Raw genomic sequence first — 18,977 nt, 5'->3', positions numbered from 1 at the left:
CACTACCTTACCAGATTGCCTTAGTGACCACCTTCCTACCTCTGTCTTAAGATACACCACCCAACCTTGCAAACCCCACCTTTAAAGGGATTGTCGTAAACTCTCTAACTTTAATATATCCCAATTCAACTCCATTCTTTCTAATACAGACTGGCCATCCTTAGACAAATCCCTCTCAATGATGCCGTCAACATGTTCAATAGTATCTTCCTGAATACCCTAAACTCTCTTGCTCCCTCTAGGAAGATTAGAATAAAATCTAATCATGCTCCCTGGCTATCCAAAGAAACCAGGTCCTTTATGCGCAAAAAGAGATCATACCGGGAAAGCCTGGATTAAAACAAAGGAATTACCTCTACTACATAAATATAGGCATCTCCGGAATCTTACAAAAAAAAACCAAACAAATAATGACAAAAGGTCCTTCTATAACCCTGCACAGCTCAATAGTAAATCTAACACTTGGAAGTTTTTGTCGACTTTAAACAAAATACTTTCTCCTGGCTGCTCCTCAACACCTTGCCCTTACTCAAACACATCCCCTCTAGAAAACGCTACTCTCCTCAGTAAACACTTTACTGACACTATCCCAACACTTCTACCTACCAATTCTAACACTACTCCTCTGCCTTTCCCTCCCAACCCACAGAGTAATAATCTATTCTCTTTATGCCCAGTTCCAACTTCCTACATTTGATCTCTTCTTCAAAATCTTAAACCCTGCTCCCCCTCCACTGATAACCTACTTCCTACCTTCCTCAAACTTGCTGCTTACTCCATAGCCTATCTGGTATCTATCCTAATCAATAGATCAATTCAGGAATCCACTGTCCCTACCCTATGGAAATCCTTCTTTACTATTCCCCTGCATAAAGGTGGAAACTCTACAGACCCATCTATCGCCCCATAGCCATCCTATCTCCCCTCTCTAAGATCCTTGAAAAATGCATACACTCACAGTTTAACCACCTCCTCCAGCACAACCTTCTCACTCCCACTCAGCATGGTTTCTGTCCTAACCAAAGCACAACCACAGCCCTCTTATCCTTCACACATATCACTGCCAAGGCCCTAGATAACAACAAACTCATATCTGGTCTCTTCCTTGATCTTTCCAAAGCCTTTGACACAGTCTCCCATCCTCTACTGCTATCTAAACTTGCAAATCTAAATCTTTCTTCTTCCTCCCTTACCTGGTTCTCCAGTTACTTACCCTGCAGGCAGCAATCTGTCAAATGATTTTCTTCCACTTCTCCATTTTTACCTGTCCCTACCGGCGTACTGCAAAGGTCTATCCTGGGTCCCATCCTGTTCAACGTCTTTACCAATGATCTCTTCACATCTTATAAAGAATCCTCCCTCATCCAATATGCTGATGACTTGAACATCTCCATCTCTGACAATATCTCTGAACTCCACACTCTATGCATTTCTATCCACAGAACAGTGGCTGTTCAATAATCTACTTATCCTCAATCCCAAAAAGACCAAACTCTTACTCTTTTTTTCCCCGGTCTCTCACTCACCACAAATCCACCTTTGCTATTACATCATCTAACAAGACTGTAATCCAACCAGAAACTCACACAAAACTCCTTGGAGTCATCATTGATGATGAACTTAAATTCAATCTTCACATGTTCCAATGTATATAAAAGACACACCAGAAACTTGGTTTACTGTACCGCAATAAACAATTTCTCACCACAAATGCTAGACTCTGTCTTGCACATGCCCTACTCCTCCCCTCCCTCCTATACGCTGGTCCAGTGCTAACTAACATTCAAACCACAACCTTGAACAAACCTACCATAAGATAGCTAGGTTTGTCACAAAATCTCCTTACAATTCACATCACTGCCTTGCCCTAAACTCACTCCAGTGGCTTGAATTCCCCAAACGTCTACTACTATCTCAACTTCAGATGCTACACTTTATTCTTTATAAGCCTTCATCTTGTCCTGCTCTCTCTTCCTTCATCTCTATCTATACTCCACCTCGGACTCTCCGCACCTCTAACCAGCAACTACAGCACATCTACCAAACTAAAAACTTGCAGGCAAACTCCTATATAAACACTCCGCTGCCCAAGCTTGGAACAAACTTCCAATAGAAATACGTCCCATCATCCAACCATCTCACTTTAAACAAAAACTCAAACTTCATCTAATTAACTTCAAAACTTGCCCTTGTGAAGCCCCAACCTAGTGCCCCTCCATTATAGCTTTCTTACTCCCTTCCGTCTCATCTATGTACTCCATTATTTTGGATTCATACTAAAGATACTAAATCTATACTGTTGGTCAAAATTCTTCTTGTATATGTGTAAATATATGTGTTTCACTGTAAAACATTATGTGCATGCATTACTATTCTATTTTTTAACTTTCTTGTATAACAGACTTCAGTTACATTTTTGATTCTAAAGTTTGAATTTCTGTAATTTGTTTATGTGTTGGAGCTTTTCTCCTCAGGTCTTCACTGAAAATGGGCCTCAAGCCCAGGTGGACAAAACCGGTTACCAAATGTCAATAAATAAATAAATAATAGGGGCTGGCTTTTTACTTTCTTTTTTAAACTCCCAAAAAAGTTTATATTCAAACTTCACTGTGGATGGATATACCACAGAAGTACTACAAATATAATATGCCTGACTCTTGTAAGATTCATTGTAAGACTCAGGTCAAGAATGCAGTGACCTCTAGTAGGTCTGTTTACCAACTGCTCAATAAAGTTTTAAGTCAATGACGTGTTGGGAGTATCCCTCACTGGAGGTACAGTTGATCCAGTTTTGAAGGGAAGTTAAAGCTACTCAAAATAATTGAGTTTTTGCTAACGGAGATCATCTAGAACAGTGAGGAATCTTAATGCTGATATGGAACTTTTTTTCCCTGGGCCTACACTGAAAATGGGTTTTGCCCAGTCAGACTTTCCTGGTAAACAAATACAAATAAATAAAATAATAAAATAAATAATGTCATAATCAGGAACACAAAAGATGTTCTGTATTGCTACACCAGTATATTTCCCCTCATAAATTTCTTTACCTTCTTGTAATACAGCATATTTTTAGATACAAAAACAACTTATTTCAGTTAAGTTGCTAATGTCATTTAAGAGTAATCTTCAACATCAAAGCTTTTCTCACTTTCAGAATTTTGTTTTTCTTGTCTTCATTATGGTGTACCCCTAGTTTTGAAACTGAATGTGCAATGTTAAGACTTCTCCTCCTCTCATGGGGATTAAGAAAATGAACTGGCTTAGGTGAGGTAATGGTACAGTGTGCAATTTTAGACAAAGATAATTAAAGTTGCTCAAAAACCAGAAAGGAAATGCAGATTACCCTTAACACATACTGACTAGAACTTGTGTAGTATTATATAAACTGCATCATTCTGAAATTTCCAAAAAAAAATACATCCAGTAAAATCTCAACTTTAGCAGAATCTGCTACCAAGAGATATAGCCTAATCTGCCTTTGATGAGGGAAATCTGTGTGAATGCCTCAATTCTTTCTAGACAGATGATTATTTATCAGCTGCAAGCTATCCAGTCAGCATTCTAATGGGTGGAACAGAGTCCTTCCAAAGCCAGTGGTTTCTGCTATTGTATGCAGTCACTTTAAGGGAGCAAATCAGACTGACTACATGACCATAAATATGGGGTTTAGTTTGTAATCCACTTTTGGTAGTGCAGATCCCAGCTCTGACAGGCTAACTTTGGTGTGGTGGAAAGTGCTGTGCCCACTTAAATCCAAATGTTCAAGGTTTGTTAATGTTTATTTCTACCCGTTTCAGCACTGAACTGTAGCTCACTGAAATATGACATGGAGCTGTGCAAAATCAGAATTAAACATTTCTGTGTCACAAAGAAGTCTATAAATGAAGGAAGGATATCAACTGCCAGTAAAGAATGAAGACCTTATGTTTTTTATCTCTTGCTTATCTCCTCTAATGACAGTTATTTGCCTGTTTTATCACCTGGTGTCCATGTGTGCTGCCTTCAAACCAACAATGCAGAGTCACACTACCAATATGGAAAAAGAGAAACAACACTGCTTACCACACATACTTGTGCCTGAGGAATACTAAGCTGTCAGCTCAACAGTGGATGCACACCTGCACCTGAGGAAAGAAAAAAGATGGAGAGATATGCACTTTTTCAGTTCAACATAATTGTTGTAACCCTTAAAAAAGGTAACTGAAGGTGGGAAAGAGATGGTCTTTGGAGGCTTACTACGGACACACACTAATGGGTTTCCTTGCAGATATCTGGAAACTACAGTGGATATAAAAAATTTACACACCTCTGTTAAAATGCCAAGTTTTTGTGATATAAAAAATGAGACCACAGTAAATAATTTCAAAACTTTTCCTACATTTAATGTATAATTCAATTGAAAAACAAACAAATCTGTTAGGGGAAAAAATATAAAAAAAAAAAAAATAAAAAACATACAATAAGCTGGTTGCATAAGTGTGCACACCCTTAAACTAATACTTTGTTGAAGTACCTTTTGATTTGTTGTTGTCCTGGTGGCCAAGTGGTTATTTACCCTGTGAATAATTGTTGGTGATCCAAGGCTTCGTAAAGTTCATCTTGTATACATGTGGTCTTGTTCTTTTGGAATATGGGTAAGTGTAATTTTGATAAAGGGAAGTAGACCCATATATATATATATATATATATATATATATATATATATATATATATATATATATATATAGATAGATATAGATATAGATATAAATATGTATATATTATATATAGAGATATGTGCTCCGGTTTCCTCCCACATCCCAAAGACATGCTGTAGGTGGATTAGACACTCTAAATTGGCCTTAGGTGTGAGTGTGTGCCTTCTGTGGAAGGTTGGGCATCGGGCTGGCAACTCGACACTGTAAAAAAAAAACTCCACTGCCAATCATGAGCGGACAGGTGATCCGCTGTGGCAACCCCTAACCGGGAAAAGCCGAAAGAAGAAGAAGAAGATATATTTTATACACACATACTTTTTTGGGATGAGAAATACAAGGCATTAGTAATCAACGCTATAATTTGTGATTCTTATTTTATTACAACAGTGCTACAAAATACAGAATACTGCTGGGATTCCACTATTTCAAAAAGAAATCACACTCAATATTGGGGTATAGGGGGCTACACTTTGAAAAATGTTTCTTGTTAAAATAAATTTCAATGTTTTTTCAGGAAATGTCACTCTTTTGTAATCACATTCACCATTGATGATCACATTTCTTTCATTGAGCTAGCAGGTTTATAATAAAGGAATGGAAAACAGCTTTACAGTTCGCTTATTTATTTATTTTTATTTTTTATGGTGGTGGGGACTCTGTTCAGCAATGAAGAATTGAATGCAAGCAAGTGAAAGTTAAGCTTTTTGACAAATTGACAACACTTCAGGAGAGTAAATCACTAACTTATAAATGATCCTTCTTAGTACTTGTCCTATGCATCTAGTACAGTCCTACCCACTTCTGTTAACTTTCCTTTCCAAGGAGCTACTAAAAATATACTAGACAACGGAACATGTGAGGGTCCTAAAATTGCTTCAAAGGGTGAACTACTTTTTTTTTCAGCAATGTCTATGGGATTCAAAGTTACACCTTCTGAGCTCACTCAAAGGCAACCACAGAGATGCAGAGAGGCATTAATTCTTCCTGATGGTAATCAATTAACTTGCAGGAATCTCTTAGCCCAAGCAGTAACTAATTAATAAATCCACCTACAATAAATGACAGCATTGGAGAGTGTTTTCTGTGACTATAGATATGGATTTTCAAACATCAGCGACAAGCAATTGGTATGCAGACGCCTAAATCAGTGCATATGCATTACTTTGTGATGCTACAAAAATGGCTGGAGGGCACAGTAAGTGGCTCCTAGCAAAGTTTTGGGTTAGTTTTATTGATTGAAATGGGCAGGAAATGGATGTATAGAGAAGTCAGAAAAGGAGCAGGAGATGGATGCATAAAAAAGTCAGAAAAGGAGCAGGAGATGGATGCATAAAAAAGTCAGAAAAAGGGGGATATGCAAGCACAGGGACAAATACAAGGAAAGTAAAAGGGGGAGAGAGGAAGAAGAGTGCACTTTTTTGTGGGGCAGGCACCCATTCTTAAGAAGAGTAGAGGAGGAGGTTGTAAAGATAAGGCAGAAGATGGAAGAAGATTATAGTTATGGAGGCAGGGGCACATGAACAAACATGAAACAAAGACCAACAGGGGAGGTGCAGACACAAATGGGGGGGTCATAATGGATACACTGAGCTAAAGACAGAAAGGCGACAAGTGCTAATGGAGAAGGCTGGGTAATAAATAGGGGAGGGTGATGACACAAGTAATGGGAAAACCAGTATGGAGATATGGTGGGTATCCTCCTCATGACAATACACTATTCAGGCTAGACTCAGGAAGAGGTCGATCACCATCATTACAGTCCTTCTACTGTACCTTGCCTGAGGTGAAAATGATGGCAGTACCAGGCATCAGTGCAACCTGAAGTCACACAAAGAGCCTTTCTAGGCAGCCAATTTGACCTTCAAGCCACCAGTTCACCACATCCCCTATAAGCTCTGTCATCTCACTGTGTGACAAACTGTGACCCCCTGACAATGTCACAGGAGAAAACAGAACTCTCTGATGAGCAACTGCCACAGGCCACTGAGAATACCCACTGGTTACCCCACACCCATAGGACCTCAATCATTCATTGGGCAGGCAGGCCTGGAGGCAGATGATGTGCTGGCTAGAGAAGGACAGGGTCGACAACAAAGAACAGATTATTGCAGTGCCACTGGCATAGCCATGCCAGATGCTGCAGAAAATGTTAAAATACATGGACAGAAATAAAACAATAAGCAGCCAAAAAATGTGTGTGAGTGTGTGTGTGTGTGTGTGCATATGCATGTGTACATATTTACATACATACACATAAAAAAAGGATAGCAACAAAAAGAGCTTGAGAGGCAGACACACACATGCACAAATAAGACATCACTTCAAAGAATGCTTCCAATGACCACACACCATTCCTCTCTGGTACAGACGCTCATTCTTAAATATTTCCTCTGGAGTTGAAAAACAAAAACAACAAATGCACTGCAGGGCAATGATCAGACCTGTATAATTATAATACATCTCAGGAGCACACACTCTCTCTCTCTCTCTCTCTTTGACCACATTCCCACTGGCAAAGGGGGTTTGGATGACGCCTCCAAAGGTCAGTGGCAATACTGCCAGCACTACTCATCAGATCAGCTTATGCTAGCAGCAGCAGTCATTACCCTGGCAAGTCTGTACCAGGAATCCAGTTTATACTGGGGACACTCATAAGAGTCTCCATTGAGGTGCGTCTGTCACCCCTATACAACAAGTGCAAAAAGATCCTACTCTCATTAAGACATCACCTGGGAGTGCTATACCCATTAGCACCCTTGCATATCACAAACCAGAGATATATGAAAACCCTCTTATAGTCATCCACACTGCACCTGTCAGAACATCATGTATATCTTATCAGCTACATATTAGGACCAGTCATGGTACCACTATTGCATATCATGAAAATACATGACGTGAAACGATGGTGTAAGAGTGTGAAAAGCAGCATGCAAGACTATACCAGTATCACAGTGCTCACATTTGTTAACAGTTTTGCTCTTCAGCACCTCAGCTGGCCATAATGTTATTATTGTTATCCTATGTCCTCACTTGAGTTACCGACCTGCCCACATGTGCTCTCTGCACCTACCAGGTACTCATGCATGTTCAAGAAGCTGATCAAGCCTCTTAGCATTGTACAAGTGAACTGTGAGATTAGATAAAGGTGTGATTCATGAACATGTTTGAATAATGCTCAATAGAGTAAGGACAATGTCAAGACCTCATAATTAAACGATAAAAGCAAAGTGACCTAATCGACTATGGAAGATGGATGAATAGCAAACCATAGAGCTGGTTTTCAAAGGATTTACAGTACATACTGCAATCCAAACAAGCTTAAAAAAAGTAAGTGAATGCAGAATAGTACTTGTTTAACTTCTGCTGCAATTCTAATGCTTTAACTTGTGTACTGTTTTGAGAACAAGCATGAGTTTAATACTTAGAGGGATAAGGTAATGGATGGAAATGTCAACAATGGTGCAGCTGTGTAGGGAACTATATACCGTGGCAAGGAAAGTGAAGGGGATGTACTGTAGTAGGTTCAGTTATTTGGTCTGTTTCTTTATATATTACGCAGGTAACACAGTCCATGATTTAGCAAAAGGGCTCTCCCTCCTGCTCTCTCTCTCTCTCTCTCTCTCTCTAAATGTTGATATGTGATAATTAAGCACATTTACTGTAATAATGCTGTGATATCCTGTATGAGGATTACCTCTGTTAAGTGTGCATTACACTGTGGAAGTTCAATAAATATTATGTGTCTCGATGCTTAGATCACCGGATGCAGTCACTGTTTGTGTAGCACTGTGGGATGTGTTTGTTAAGGAGGGGCATCCAACACAGTCCACAGACATGCATACAGTGCCTTGATCTCAACATTCCTTCATAGCATTACTATTTGACTACTCTGTCCCTACCTATTTTACTATCCCTTATTGATTGCAGTTGCAGGGAAAGAATCTGCAGTAGTTGTATGAGATCTAAGGGCAGACAACATACAGTACCAGTAAGTAATTTCACTTGTAAGCTATGGATCTAGTGGGGTCTGCAGCACACATCTGTATTACCTGCAATCAAGGACCACTGTAGGGGATGTTTAATCAAAGGCCTTTGTAGCACTTTGGGTACAGCTGTACCAAGGCACTGTACATTTGGCTTGTACTACTACTTTTGGTATTTGCTGGGATGGCCTACACACATACCCATTAAGGAGACATCTTTGGACATTAGTAAGTAATGGCATTCACCTCTTGCGGGATGACCTATTGTAGACCCATGCATACTTGTTGACTGCACACATATACTCTCCTTTTTCCAATAAAGAGAAATTGTGCTATGGGCCAGGATGCACTCTGCTTCAGCAACCTCCCTGCAAGACATTTATACAATTCCTGTGAACACTGGCAATCAAATTTTATGTTGGGCCTATGGCACCTCCACAGTCCAGGGAAGTAAGAAATGAATGTTACAGCAGTTTTAATCCTCCAAAATGTACACGGCTGCAACATATTTATGTGGCCTATGCACACAAATATGACATGGATGCTCAGTTTCCTGTTCAAGGTAATTTGACACCACAGCCCCATGTCAATGCCACATCCAGAGAAGTACTACATATAACTTCCACACAGATGCTAGCTGCAAATGAGGGTAGATCCCCATCACTGCTGCTGTAGAACAAAGGTCTTGCCAAGACTCACTAGTTTCAAGTGTTGCTGCATGGGTGTGCATTAAGTGTAACCTTACTAAAGGATTACTCCCACATTTCTATGCAATGCCAGGTTATCCTACCCAAAGGTAGTCATCACTATAAAAGTAAATTCTCACAAGCCAAAAATGGCTTCTTACTACAGGATCTCCTTCAGCATGGTTGGTTGGTGCTCCATCATGAAGGTCTGTCGAGGTATTTTGTTCCTGTGTCTGTTGGGATGTTACAGTGGCTAAAATGGCAACATGCACAAGTCCAAAGAAGGGTCATGGCTGTAGCAGCACACAGTAGGGCAGCCCACTTGGCACAGCAATGGAGGGCCACGGGTGGGGGTGAGGGGTTCACAGACAGAATAGCCAACAACAGGCATGAAGGAGTTCCTGGAATATCTATCGGGGAATCCAGACAGTTTTGAAATCCATGGGGAAGTTCTGGATGCAGTTGCTAACTTGCACATAGCACCATGAATAACCATGCCAAAGGTAGAAATGTCCGAACATGAGACATTAATGGTATTACCTGTCCATTTCAAGGTCATAGAACTTAACACATGGCTTCATTGTCTTACAGGAACACCATGTCTGCAGGTCCAAGTCCATCTGCCTAACGTATGTTAAACATTACTCCTATGTAGTACTCTGTTATACAGGAGTAGTTTCACTAAGGTACTGATTCTGGTGAAAGATTCATCCTTAGATTAGAAAACTGTTTAGGCGTTTTTACATGTGTTGTGTTCTCGGGGTCTTTCACCATGGATATAGGCCTACCTGATGTTCGTGAACTGTCTAACCTCAAGGGTAATGGCAAACGAATCTCAGCACACTCATGGGTGTCACTGTAGGCTGGGGCAATTTGATGGCCACATCTTCACCCCCTAACTCAACTTCTTTGTACAAGAATTCTAGAGACAATAATAATAGGGACAAAGGCCCAAAAATCAGAAACAAGATTTTAAGTATTGCTCTGCCAGACTTCCAGGTTTTGCATTAGTTTTCATTTTCTGAAAGATATGAAGTCAAATTCAAATGTCAGCTATTATTTAGTGACTATAATAATTAACGATTTGCTACAAAGACAGACATTTTATCAGGAAAATTCTAAAAATATGATGCAAAAATCCAGATAGCCTTTGCAAAATCATGTCTGTTGAGAGGTATACCTCAATGTCTTCCACTGACACAAAGCTCCTATGCCTGAGCAACTCACCCCCTAGATCCAGGATGCTACCCAGGGACACAAGAATGCTGGCAAATTCACCCAGGAAATGGCCTCATCTCCAGTAGCAGAGTCACCATTGGTTGCTACTTACTCTGCTGAGTGAGATAGTGGCCAAACATGCCATGGGCACTATCTCCCTCCTGAGTGGACTGCCTACATAGCTACTAGTAAGTTTTTGTGCACAGTCATAACACAGGTACAGGTAAAGGCCAATACAGCTACAGCGGACCTGATTAGGCTACTGTGTGAAGACATGATGGAATGCTTGGGCCACATGAGCAACATTATGAATACGTAGCATAGCGCACCTGCATACAGCTGTTATACTTCTCATGGCTGCTCCGCATCTGCCTTCAGTGGCTTACTGTGGGAGACAGAGGGCAATGTCTAAAACCCATCCACGCCACTATCCTGTGTTGAGAGCATTGTGGGGTGACATGTGGGGGTTGGGGGTTTAACAAAACAGTGAACTTGTTTACCTCAAAGGCACAAGGTACAGGGTTTGATGCTCACTTTTGAGGTGAAATTGGCTAGGCTTAAAATGCCCTCCAAAGGCAGCTACGTACCTATGAACCTATAAATACAGACAGCTTACTCGGGATGAGACCATCCTTAGCACAACCCTCATGAAGCATTCTGTCTTCTGCACATGCTATGGATTGTTGCTGTGATCTTCCCAAGACAGGGTGTCTCTATGATCAGAAACATTCACAGTCAGAGCACATTGCCAGAGGCTGCCCCAGACCTGTCCACCAGACCCTGACACAGTGGCGTATTGTCTGCTGGAGCTGTCTCTCTCTCTCTCTCTCACACACACACACACACACACACACACACACACACACACACACACACACACACACACGGCCACACCGCAGAACTGCTCACCGCTGCCCAGTCACAAGACAATGGAGACACCACCTCCACACTACCCAGTATTCCTGGCTCACAATAATCACTCACCCATGTCTAATTCACATACACAACATTACCCCGCCCCTCCATCCCACTATATATACAGACAGACACAGACAGACACCCTGTAGTTGACATCACTATGACCCTCTGCCCCACCCAGACTATACAAATGACGACAAATATGTCCTGCCCTCAGTATTCTGTTTCCTGGGTAGCCTGTGTATGATGCGCAGTGTGGCCAGCCTATTCATAGTACAGCACAGCCCGAGTATTGTTTTACAGGCATCATTTCTACTATTCTATAGAATGCTTATTATGAGTTAATTGTGGACCAAAACCTGCCTCTTCATTGGTGCCACTTCATAATGCACTCACCTCCTTTTCTTGTTCAGCCATCCCTGTAGCTAGCTCTGCCACAGGCTCCTAATCAAGAACCCAGTCTGCTTCTGAATTCTAGTCTTCCTTTTCCCAAAAGTCTCTGCCTTACTGTAACTGCCTGGATATCAACATATTGTGTAATACTAAGCATTATAGGTTCATACTGCAGTGTACGGCCAGAAACATCTAGGACAGTAAAACTGACTTTATAGCAGGCCAAATACAGGTGTGATAATAACTTAGGTCTGTGAAGGGACACATAATACTCACTGTCATGGTTTGTGAGTTTATAACTGCCATCATTAGCTCAGCTCTATAGCTTATCTGGCATCATAAATAAGATGACCCAGTGGAAAATAACTCTGAACAAACCACTGGTACAAGTCATATGTGTGCCAGATGTGGGAGTCATAGGTACCTTTTGAGTGGCCCATTGCAACACTGTGTACAATACCTTGAGCATCGCAGCTCACCTGATAGTGATGGAGTGGAACCCCTTACAGTTTATATGTCGTTGTCCCTACTCCTTAACAGAGGGGTCTTTAATGCAATGTGGGTGCAGGCAATGATTCCCAGTACCTCAAGAAACTGTGCCATGTCAGAAAATATCCACATGATGTTGCCATTCTCCGATATGGAGAACAGTACCACATATGCTTCCCAACATGCCATAACATGTCAGAGAACTGGTGGAGTATCCTTGTGGCAGATAACATGGATACAACCATCATATTCTCTATTGGTTGCTGAAAGGTCCCTGTAGCTAACATAATGAATATAATATTTCATATTTGAGAATATCAATATTCTCAAAGCTACACATACCTCGCATGTCCACAAAGGATAGGTAATCCACTCATCCCAAAGCCCTTCTCAAGAGGATGACATCTCAGCCAGCTGCTGCATTGTGCTTGTATCCAACTAGTTGTGGTCTGTTACTTCTACGTTGTACAGGACAGAGTATGTTAGGCACAGACAGATGGCTTGGAGCTGTTGAGGGTGAAAACTGGCTGAGACTGCTGCATATACATATTCATTAATGTGAGAACTACTACACATTTGTTTTTGTGGTCAGTCTAATACAACTCCAGACTTTTACTGCAAACAGGTATGACAGTAGCAACTCACTGCAAAAAATATCTATAACTCTGAATGAGTCCACCATATTGTTTACCTTAATTTGCATCCGCCATAATAATGTTGCTCATGTCTGTTATTATAGTGCCACTTGTATATTGTGTGTGGCACAATATTTCTCGGCCTTCTGCAATCTTGCCCAATGATCTCCAAATTATCTCCATCCTGTAAATGGCTGTCTTTTTTCACATCACAGCAGGTGATTTTGTGCAGAGTTTCAGAATCTCAGGGTGCAATTACTAAGTAATGGTGATGGCACATATCCTTTAGTGACAGGGGACATAAACCTGGCAAATAGTTATCCTCACTACACTGTTCTAAAGCCTAATCATAATACAGCAAAATTAAAAAAATACTACTTCTGTGTGTCGACATGCGTGAATGGGCGTTCCTTCGTCGAAGACTGTGCGTTAGGCCCGGCAAGCCAGCACGTAAAAATCTACTGCCAATCATTAGCGGACTGGAGTTCCGTTGTGGCGACCCCTAAAAGCCGAAAGACACAAACAAAACTACTTTAAACAAAAACGTCATCTGCATCAATAACAATCTAGATCACACTCATCTATCCCTGCAAAAATGTAAGAAGGAATAACTTAACTGCAAAACTGTTAAAAGTTTGGAAAACCTCAAACTACTATAATACACAGAAGGTTGAACAGAAAATGGAAGCAAGAAATGAAAGCATGATAAATCAGGTAACCAGCAAATTTAAATATTAAAACATATTATATTTTATCTTACCACATGTAAAGAAATCTTGGCTTCCAACATCCCCACTTGAAGAACATGCGATTGAAAACAGTAGTTTGCCATCGTACATGAAAGGGAGAAATGCTTAGCCCATGAGATATTAGCCAGTCTTCATATGAAGTTTTCAACTTGCTAGATGACTAAGCAGAAAGAATAGCAGTTAAATGGAAGAACATATATTTTTATAACAGTGCTATTGCTATAATAGAGAAAAAACATGCATATACACAAATAAGTACAATCTTCTTTTCCATTCCATCCCAAGATCAAACCGTTTGCCAATACATCACTCCAGTTCTATCACAGCCTCTCCCCTCTATATATCATTCTTGGGGCAAGTCTACCTTTTTCGCCTTAGAAAAATTATAACCCCGCTTCAAATTGTTTTCATAATACATTGCAAACCGTTGGCTACATATATAATCTCTTTATTTTCCTCTCAGCGTGACAAAATCTGGACATCTCCTTACTTAATCTCATCCTTTCACATACATTTTTTTTTTTTTTAAATCTATTACATCCACCCGACTACTTGCTATTCTGGCCATCTATCCATACATCTGTCTATTGCCATTTAATAACTAGGTAGGTGGGTTGTTCACCAAACAGGTTTTAGCCAAGACCCAAATAGATAAGGGCAACAGTTAATACATCAAACATTGGATAATCACACTAGTTTAAAAATCTACTTACAGTGCAGATAGAGACAGATAGTAAAATCTAGATTTACAATTATTTTGAATAAACAAATATTTACAATGCACACAGAGAAAGGCAGTGGCAGATTCACACATATTTTGAAAGCAAGCTTGAAATCACAGAATCTGGCACTGATGGCTTCATTCCACAATGGGGTTACAGTGTGTAATAGTGAATGCTTTGCTCTTTATAGTCACCAGTGCAAAAATACTTAGGGACAACACACCTGTTAAAACGGCACAATATTTACAACACAGCTTTTGATGTCAAAGCAGCATGAACAATTTAAGTACATCTTGAGGAAAGTAAAAAAGTGACCACCACACGAATATTGTACATATCAATATTGTGGTAATATTCTTGAAGTTTACTTTTTGTGCATTTTTATGTACTTATGCTTGAGTGGAAATTTGCTAATGAAAAATCACATTCAATTTTGGAAATGATACATTCTTTCTATAACTTGACAGGAAGGTGGTTTAAGCAAGTGAGATATTTTATAGCACAATTTTAGTTGTAGGAGTCCTTTGTTTATAATAATGCAAAAGTGTTTAGAGAAGGATAGTGAGGAGTCAAGTGCAAGACCAAGGTATCTTGGCTCATTCACAACTGGACTTGTGTTTCCATCTGTGTAATAACAATACTGGTGTTCTTGGAAATCTTTTGATGTACTCCAAAGATCATGATGATAGATTTCAGGTGTTAATAAGCAACCTGCTGTTTGGGCCCAGCTGCAAATCTTACTGAAGCTATCTTGTGGCTGTAGCTAGAAATGTGGATGTTCATTGCTAGATTTAAGTATGAAGAGATTGTCAGGATATATTATGATATTTGGATAGGGAAGGTCATTGGTGAGATCATTGATCATCATCTCTTTTTGTTTTACCCAGTTAGGGGTCACCACAGTGGAACAACGGTCTGCAGAACGATTGGCAGTGCAGTTTTATGGTGTTGAGTTGCCAGCCCGGCGACCAACCTTCCACAGAAGGCACACACATGCACACACTCACACCTAGGGCCAAATGAGAGTGTCCAGTGTTTGCTATAATATAAAACAGTGCATGTTCTAAACATAAAACTCCTTCCTCAGAATATTTTAAAAATGTACAGCTCTCAGCACTCTTCTTCTTTCGGCTTTTTCCCAGTTAGGGGTCACCACAGCGGATCATCTGCCCGCTCATGATTGGCAGTGGAGTTTTACGGTGTTGAGTTGCCAGCCCGGTGCCGAACCTTCCACAGAAGGCACACACACGCACACACTTACACCTAGGGCCAATTTAGAGTGTCCAATCCACCTATCGCATGTCTTTGGGATGTGGGAGGAAACCAGAGCTCCCGGAGGAAACCCACGCGACCACAGGGAGGACATGCAGACTCCACACAGAAAGCACCCCAGCCGAGAATCAAACCGGATAACCTCTTGCTGTGCGGCGGCAACGCTAACCTGAAATGTCATTTTTCAGTCCATGGTAGTCCACATAAAGTTATTTCTGACAATGGTTCTCAGTTTATCAGTCAGTTGTTTCAGAGATTTGCTAAAGAGTGGGACTTTATCCATGTTACTTGCAGTCCTGAATATCCTCGGTCAAATGGCCTTGCTGAAAGTGTAGTACAGAGTGCAAAGCAATTACTGGAAAAGTCAAAGCATGACAATACTGATATCTTCTTGAATTTACTTAATCTCAGAAATATATCCTGTGACAATCTACTAGGTTCACCTGCTCATTAACTTCTATCTGGGCAAACCAGAACAAACTTGCCTATCAGTTCTAGTTTGTTCTTAGCACTAATCAAGAATAATATACAGCTCTCAGCACTATCAGGAATAATAATATACATCTTCTGTTGCACACCACTAAAGCTATTTAACACAATGACCCTTCCAAGATGGCTGCACAATGATAAACAGATGCATTTCAGTTCTCATAGTATGGAAAAAGAAAATGAGAAATAAGAACCAGTGATATTGTCAGCTTGAGAAAATTTAGTTACTGACTAGTTAAGTACACTGTCTGGATGCCAGCAAAGAAGAAATTTAGAAAACCTGAAAGAAAATCAACCAGAAAGGGTGAACAGAAAACCCTGGCTAAGAAAAAGGAGCTTATGGTTGAGTGCTTTGAATTTTCTGCTAATATCCAAGAACAGTCTTATCTGTTAATCTTGATTCATTCATTTTATTCAAAATTTGGTTGGTGCCTGTGTACATGCTATCAAAGTACTAAGGAGTTGTGAAAGCCATGTTGGGCAAAGACCATATTTAACATGATCTAGAACTTGGTTATAGATTTTTTTAAACTTTTTTAAGTGGGTAAAAGTTAGGTATTGGCCTGAAATCCTCACACTTCTTGACATGAGGTTTCATTGGATGAGGGATTATGACCACATGCTTGAACCATGTAGATAAGACTCATGAAGTAATTGACAAGTTGTATATGTGTGAGAAGGGTTTTGCAATATAAGCAAATATCAATTTCATAAAGGCTGGATGCAAATTAGAAAAGGATGTACAGCTTTTCTCACTGAGGTTCAGTAGGGCTTTTTAAATGTGTTTTTAAGAAATCTGCCTAAAGGAGACTGTTGGGGTGTAAGCAGTTAGTGTGTAAAGTTGGGGAAATGATGAGTGAGAGGGCTGCGAAGAATTAAGAACTGGTCGGGTTTGGTAGCAAGGGAACTTGTTTGTTAGGTCTTTGAAAGTTTATACTAGGAAGTGCCTATAGTTGTTAAAAATGTTCTTTTATCTGCATGTGTGGAAGAAAACTCTGGGGATTCTACAGTGTTTCCTGTAATTCATTTTCTTTTTTTCTCATAAGTATTTTGGGTTACCAGCCCATGTTTCCTGCTTATTTTTAATCAATGTAATCTTTCCAGTACTGGTTACTCTCCTGACTATTTTCATCCCTACTCCCCCCAAACACCCTTAGCCAACTAATATTAAAAACATCACCACTTATACTGCCACAAGACAATATGTACAGCATTCTTCCTTTCATGACCCACCCACATGCTCCCTGCTTTCATAATAACGCACACTATTAGGAGCACAGGAACAATACTAGGTAAATAGTCACAGGGACCAACAGATGCCTAGCTATACGCACCTTTAACTAGATACATTTAAAAGTTCTTTAAGCCCTTTTTGACTATTTAATAGTGCTCATCTCCTGAATCTAGTAAATCTGTAAGTGGAGAGCCCTAGTGTAAATTTGGGTTTATCCATTCAGTTATCAAGAACAGCCTTAAAGGGTAGTATTCTGTTTGACCTGTAGCTGTAATTTATTCTATAAACTGGTAACAAGTCTTGCTTGTCTGTTGGCCTAGATTTAAAAGAATTATTGGTACTTACGTATTATTGCAACCAGATTTTCGCGGTTGCGAAATTTCGGTAGAAACGAGGCCATGAAACAGTGTAAATTGGCATTCAGAGTGTGTATTGCTGAGGAATAATTTCGGATTACCTTTGGGAACAAAAACAGTGGAGAAAGCCCTCTTCCTGTTTTTTTTGCATGCTTGCATTGTCATGCCTGCTGTCAGTGTGATGGACGGATTGCATTCACTGTGTGGAAGGAATCCTTCAGAGAAGCAAACACAGACATAGTAGTGATGGTTTTAGTGACATTTATTTTTTTAACAATTTCTAAATACAATAATGGTTAAAAGTAAGCAAGTGTGGGTTAAACAATTTCTCAGTGTCTGTGTTTTACTTCTCTGAAGAATTTCTTCTGCAGGTTCAAAATGAGACAAACTATAGTATGATAGCTGCCATGAAAAGTGTAGCGTGCCTGTGTAATGCATGCAAAAAAAACCAGGAAGATGGTTTTAAGTTTTGGGGCACTACTACACATTTACAAAGACTGTTTCAATTGCTTCATGTACTCCTATCTGTGGTGGTATGCGCATTTCGCAACCGTGAAAATCTGGTTGCGATAATACATAAGTACCAAATTATTTTAGCCTCTACTGGAATTCTAAGACTTGTAACTGTGTAGGTAGATGGGGTAAAATTAGCACCAAATTTTTCTGCCAGTACATTTGCCCTATCCACAGGATTGGAATGTGACATATTATTATGGATGGGCATAGTACATTGCTGGACATTATTCTTTAATTTACTACTACAAATGAAGAACGATTTGAAGCATCCATTGGCATCTGTAGTCAACATATTTTCACACTCTGTTTTACATTTTCTAACACTGCTTTTAAATTCCTTGCTGGCCTGCTTCAGTATTACTAAGGGGGATAGGGACTTCTTACAACTTTTCATTACATTTACTTCTTTCATCATACAGTTTATTAATAATGAACATCCACCAGAGAGGTTTACTCCTAATTTACCATTATGTTTAGGACAAACAGGTACTGCCTTTCCTAAGCAGGTGTTCAGGTGTTGCTAAAAGCAGAGATTAATGTGGCAGCCCTCTCAGTTAGGTCAATTTTCTGGGGATTGTTAGGAATTTTGCCCGAGTCTTCTAGAAGAAGATGTAGGT

General features: G+C 39.9%; 1 protein-coding gene across 1 annotated transcript in view; it reads right to left on the bottom strand.

The window, feature by feature from the left end:
* MBTPS2 (membrane bound transcription factor peptidase, site 2) overlaps window positions 1-18,977 on the bottom strand; it is a 1,092,578-nt gene that overhangs the window by 1,067,519 nt on the left and 6,082 nt on the right. The window contains exon 2 of the mRNA XM_044072286.1: window positions 13,783-13,931. Coding sequence (XP_043928221.1) covers window positions 13,783-13,931 — 149 coding nt within the window. The remainder of the gene's footprint in view (window positions 1-13,782; window positions 13,932-18,977) is intronic.

Source organism: Protopterus annectens, chromosome 5.part0 (assembly GCF_019279795.1).
Source record: "Protopterus annectens isolate FY-2018-M chromosome 5.part0, PAN1.0, whole genome shotgun sequence".
NCBI classification, from domain to species: Eukaryota; Metazoa; Chordata; order Ceratodontiformes; family Protopteridae; genus Protopterus; species Protopterus annectens.
The sequence above is the reverse complement of the archived record's forward strand: the minus strand, read 5'-3'. Positions and strand labels throughout refer to the sequence as shown.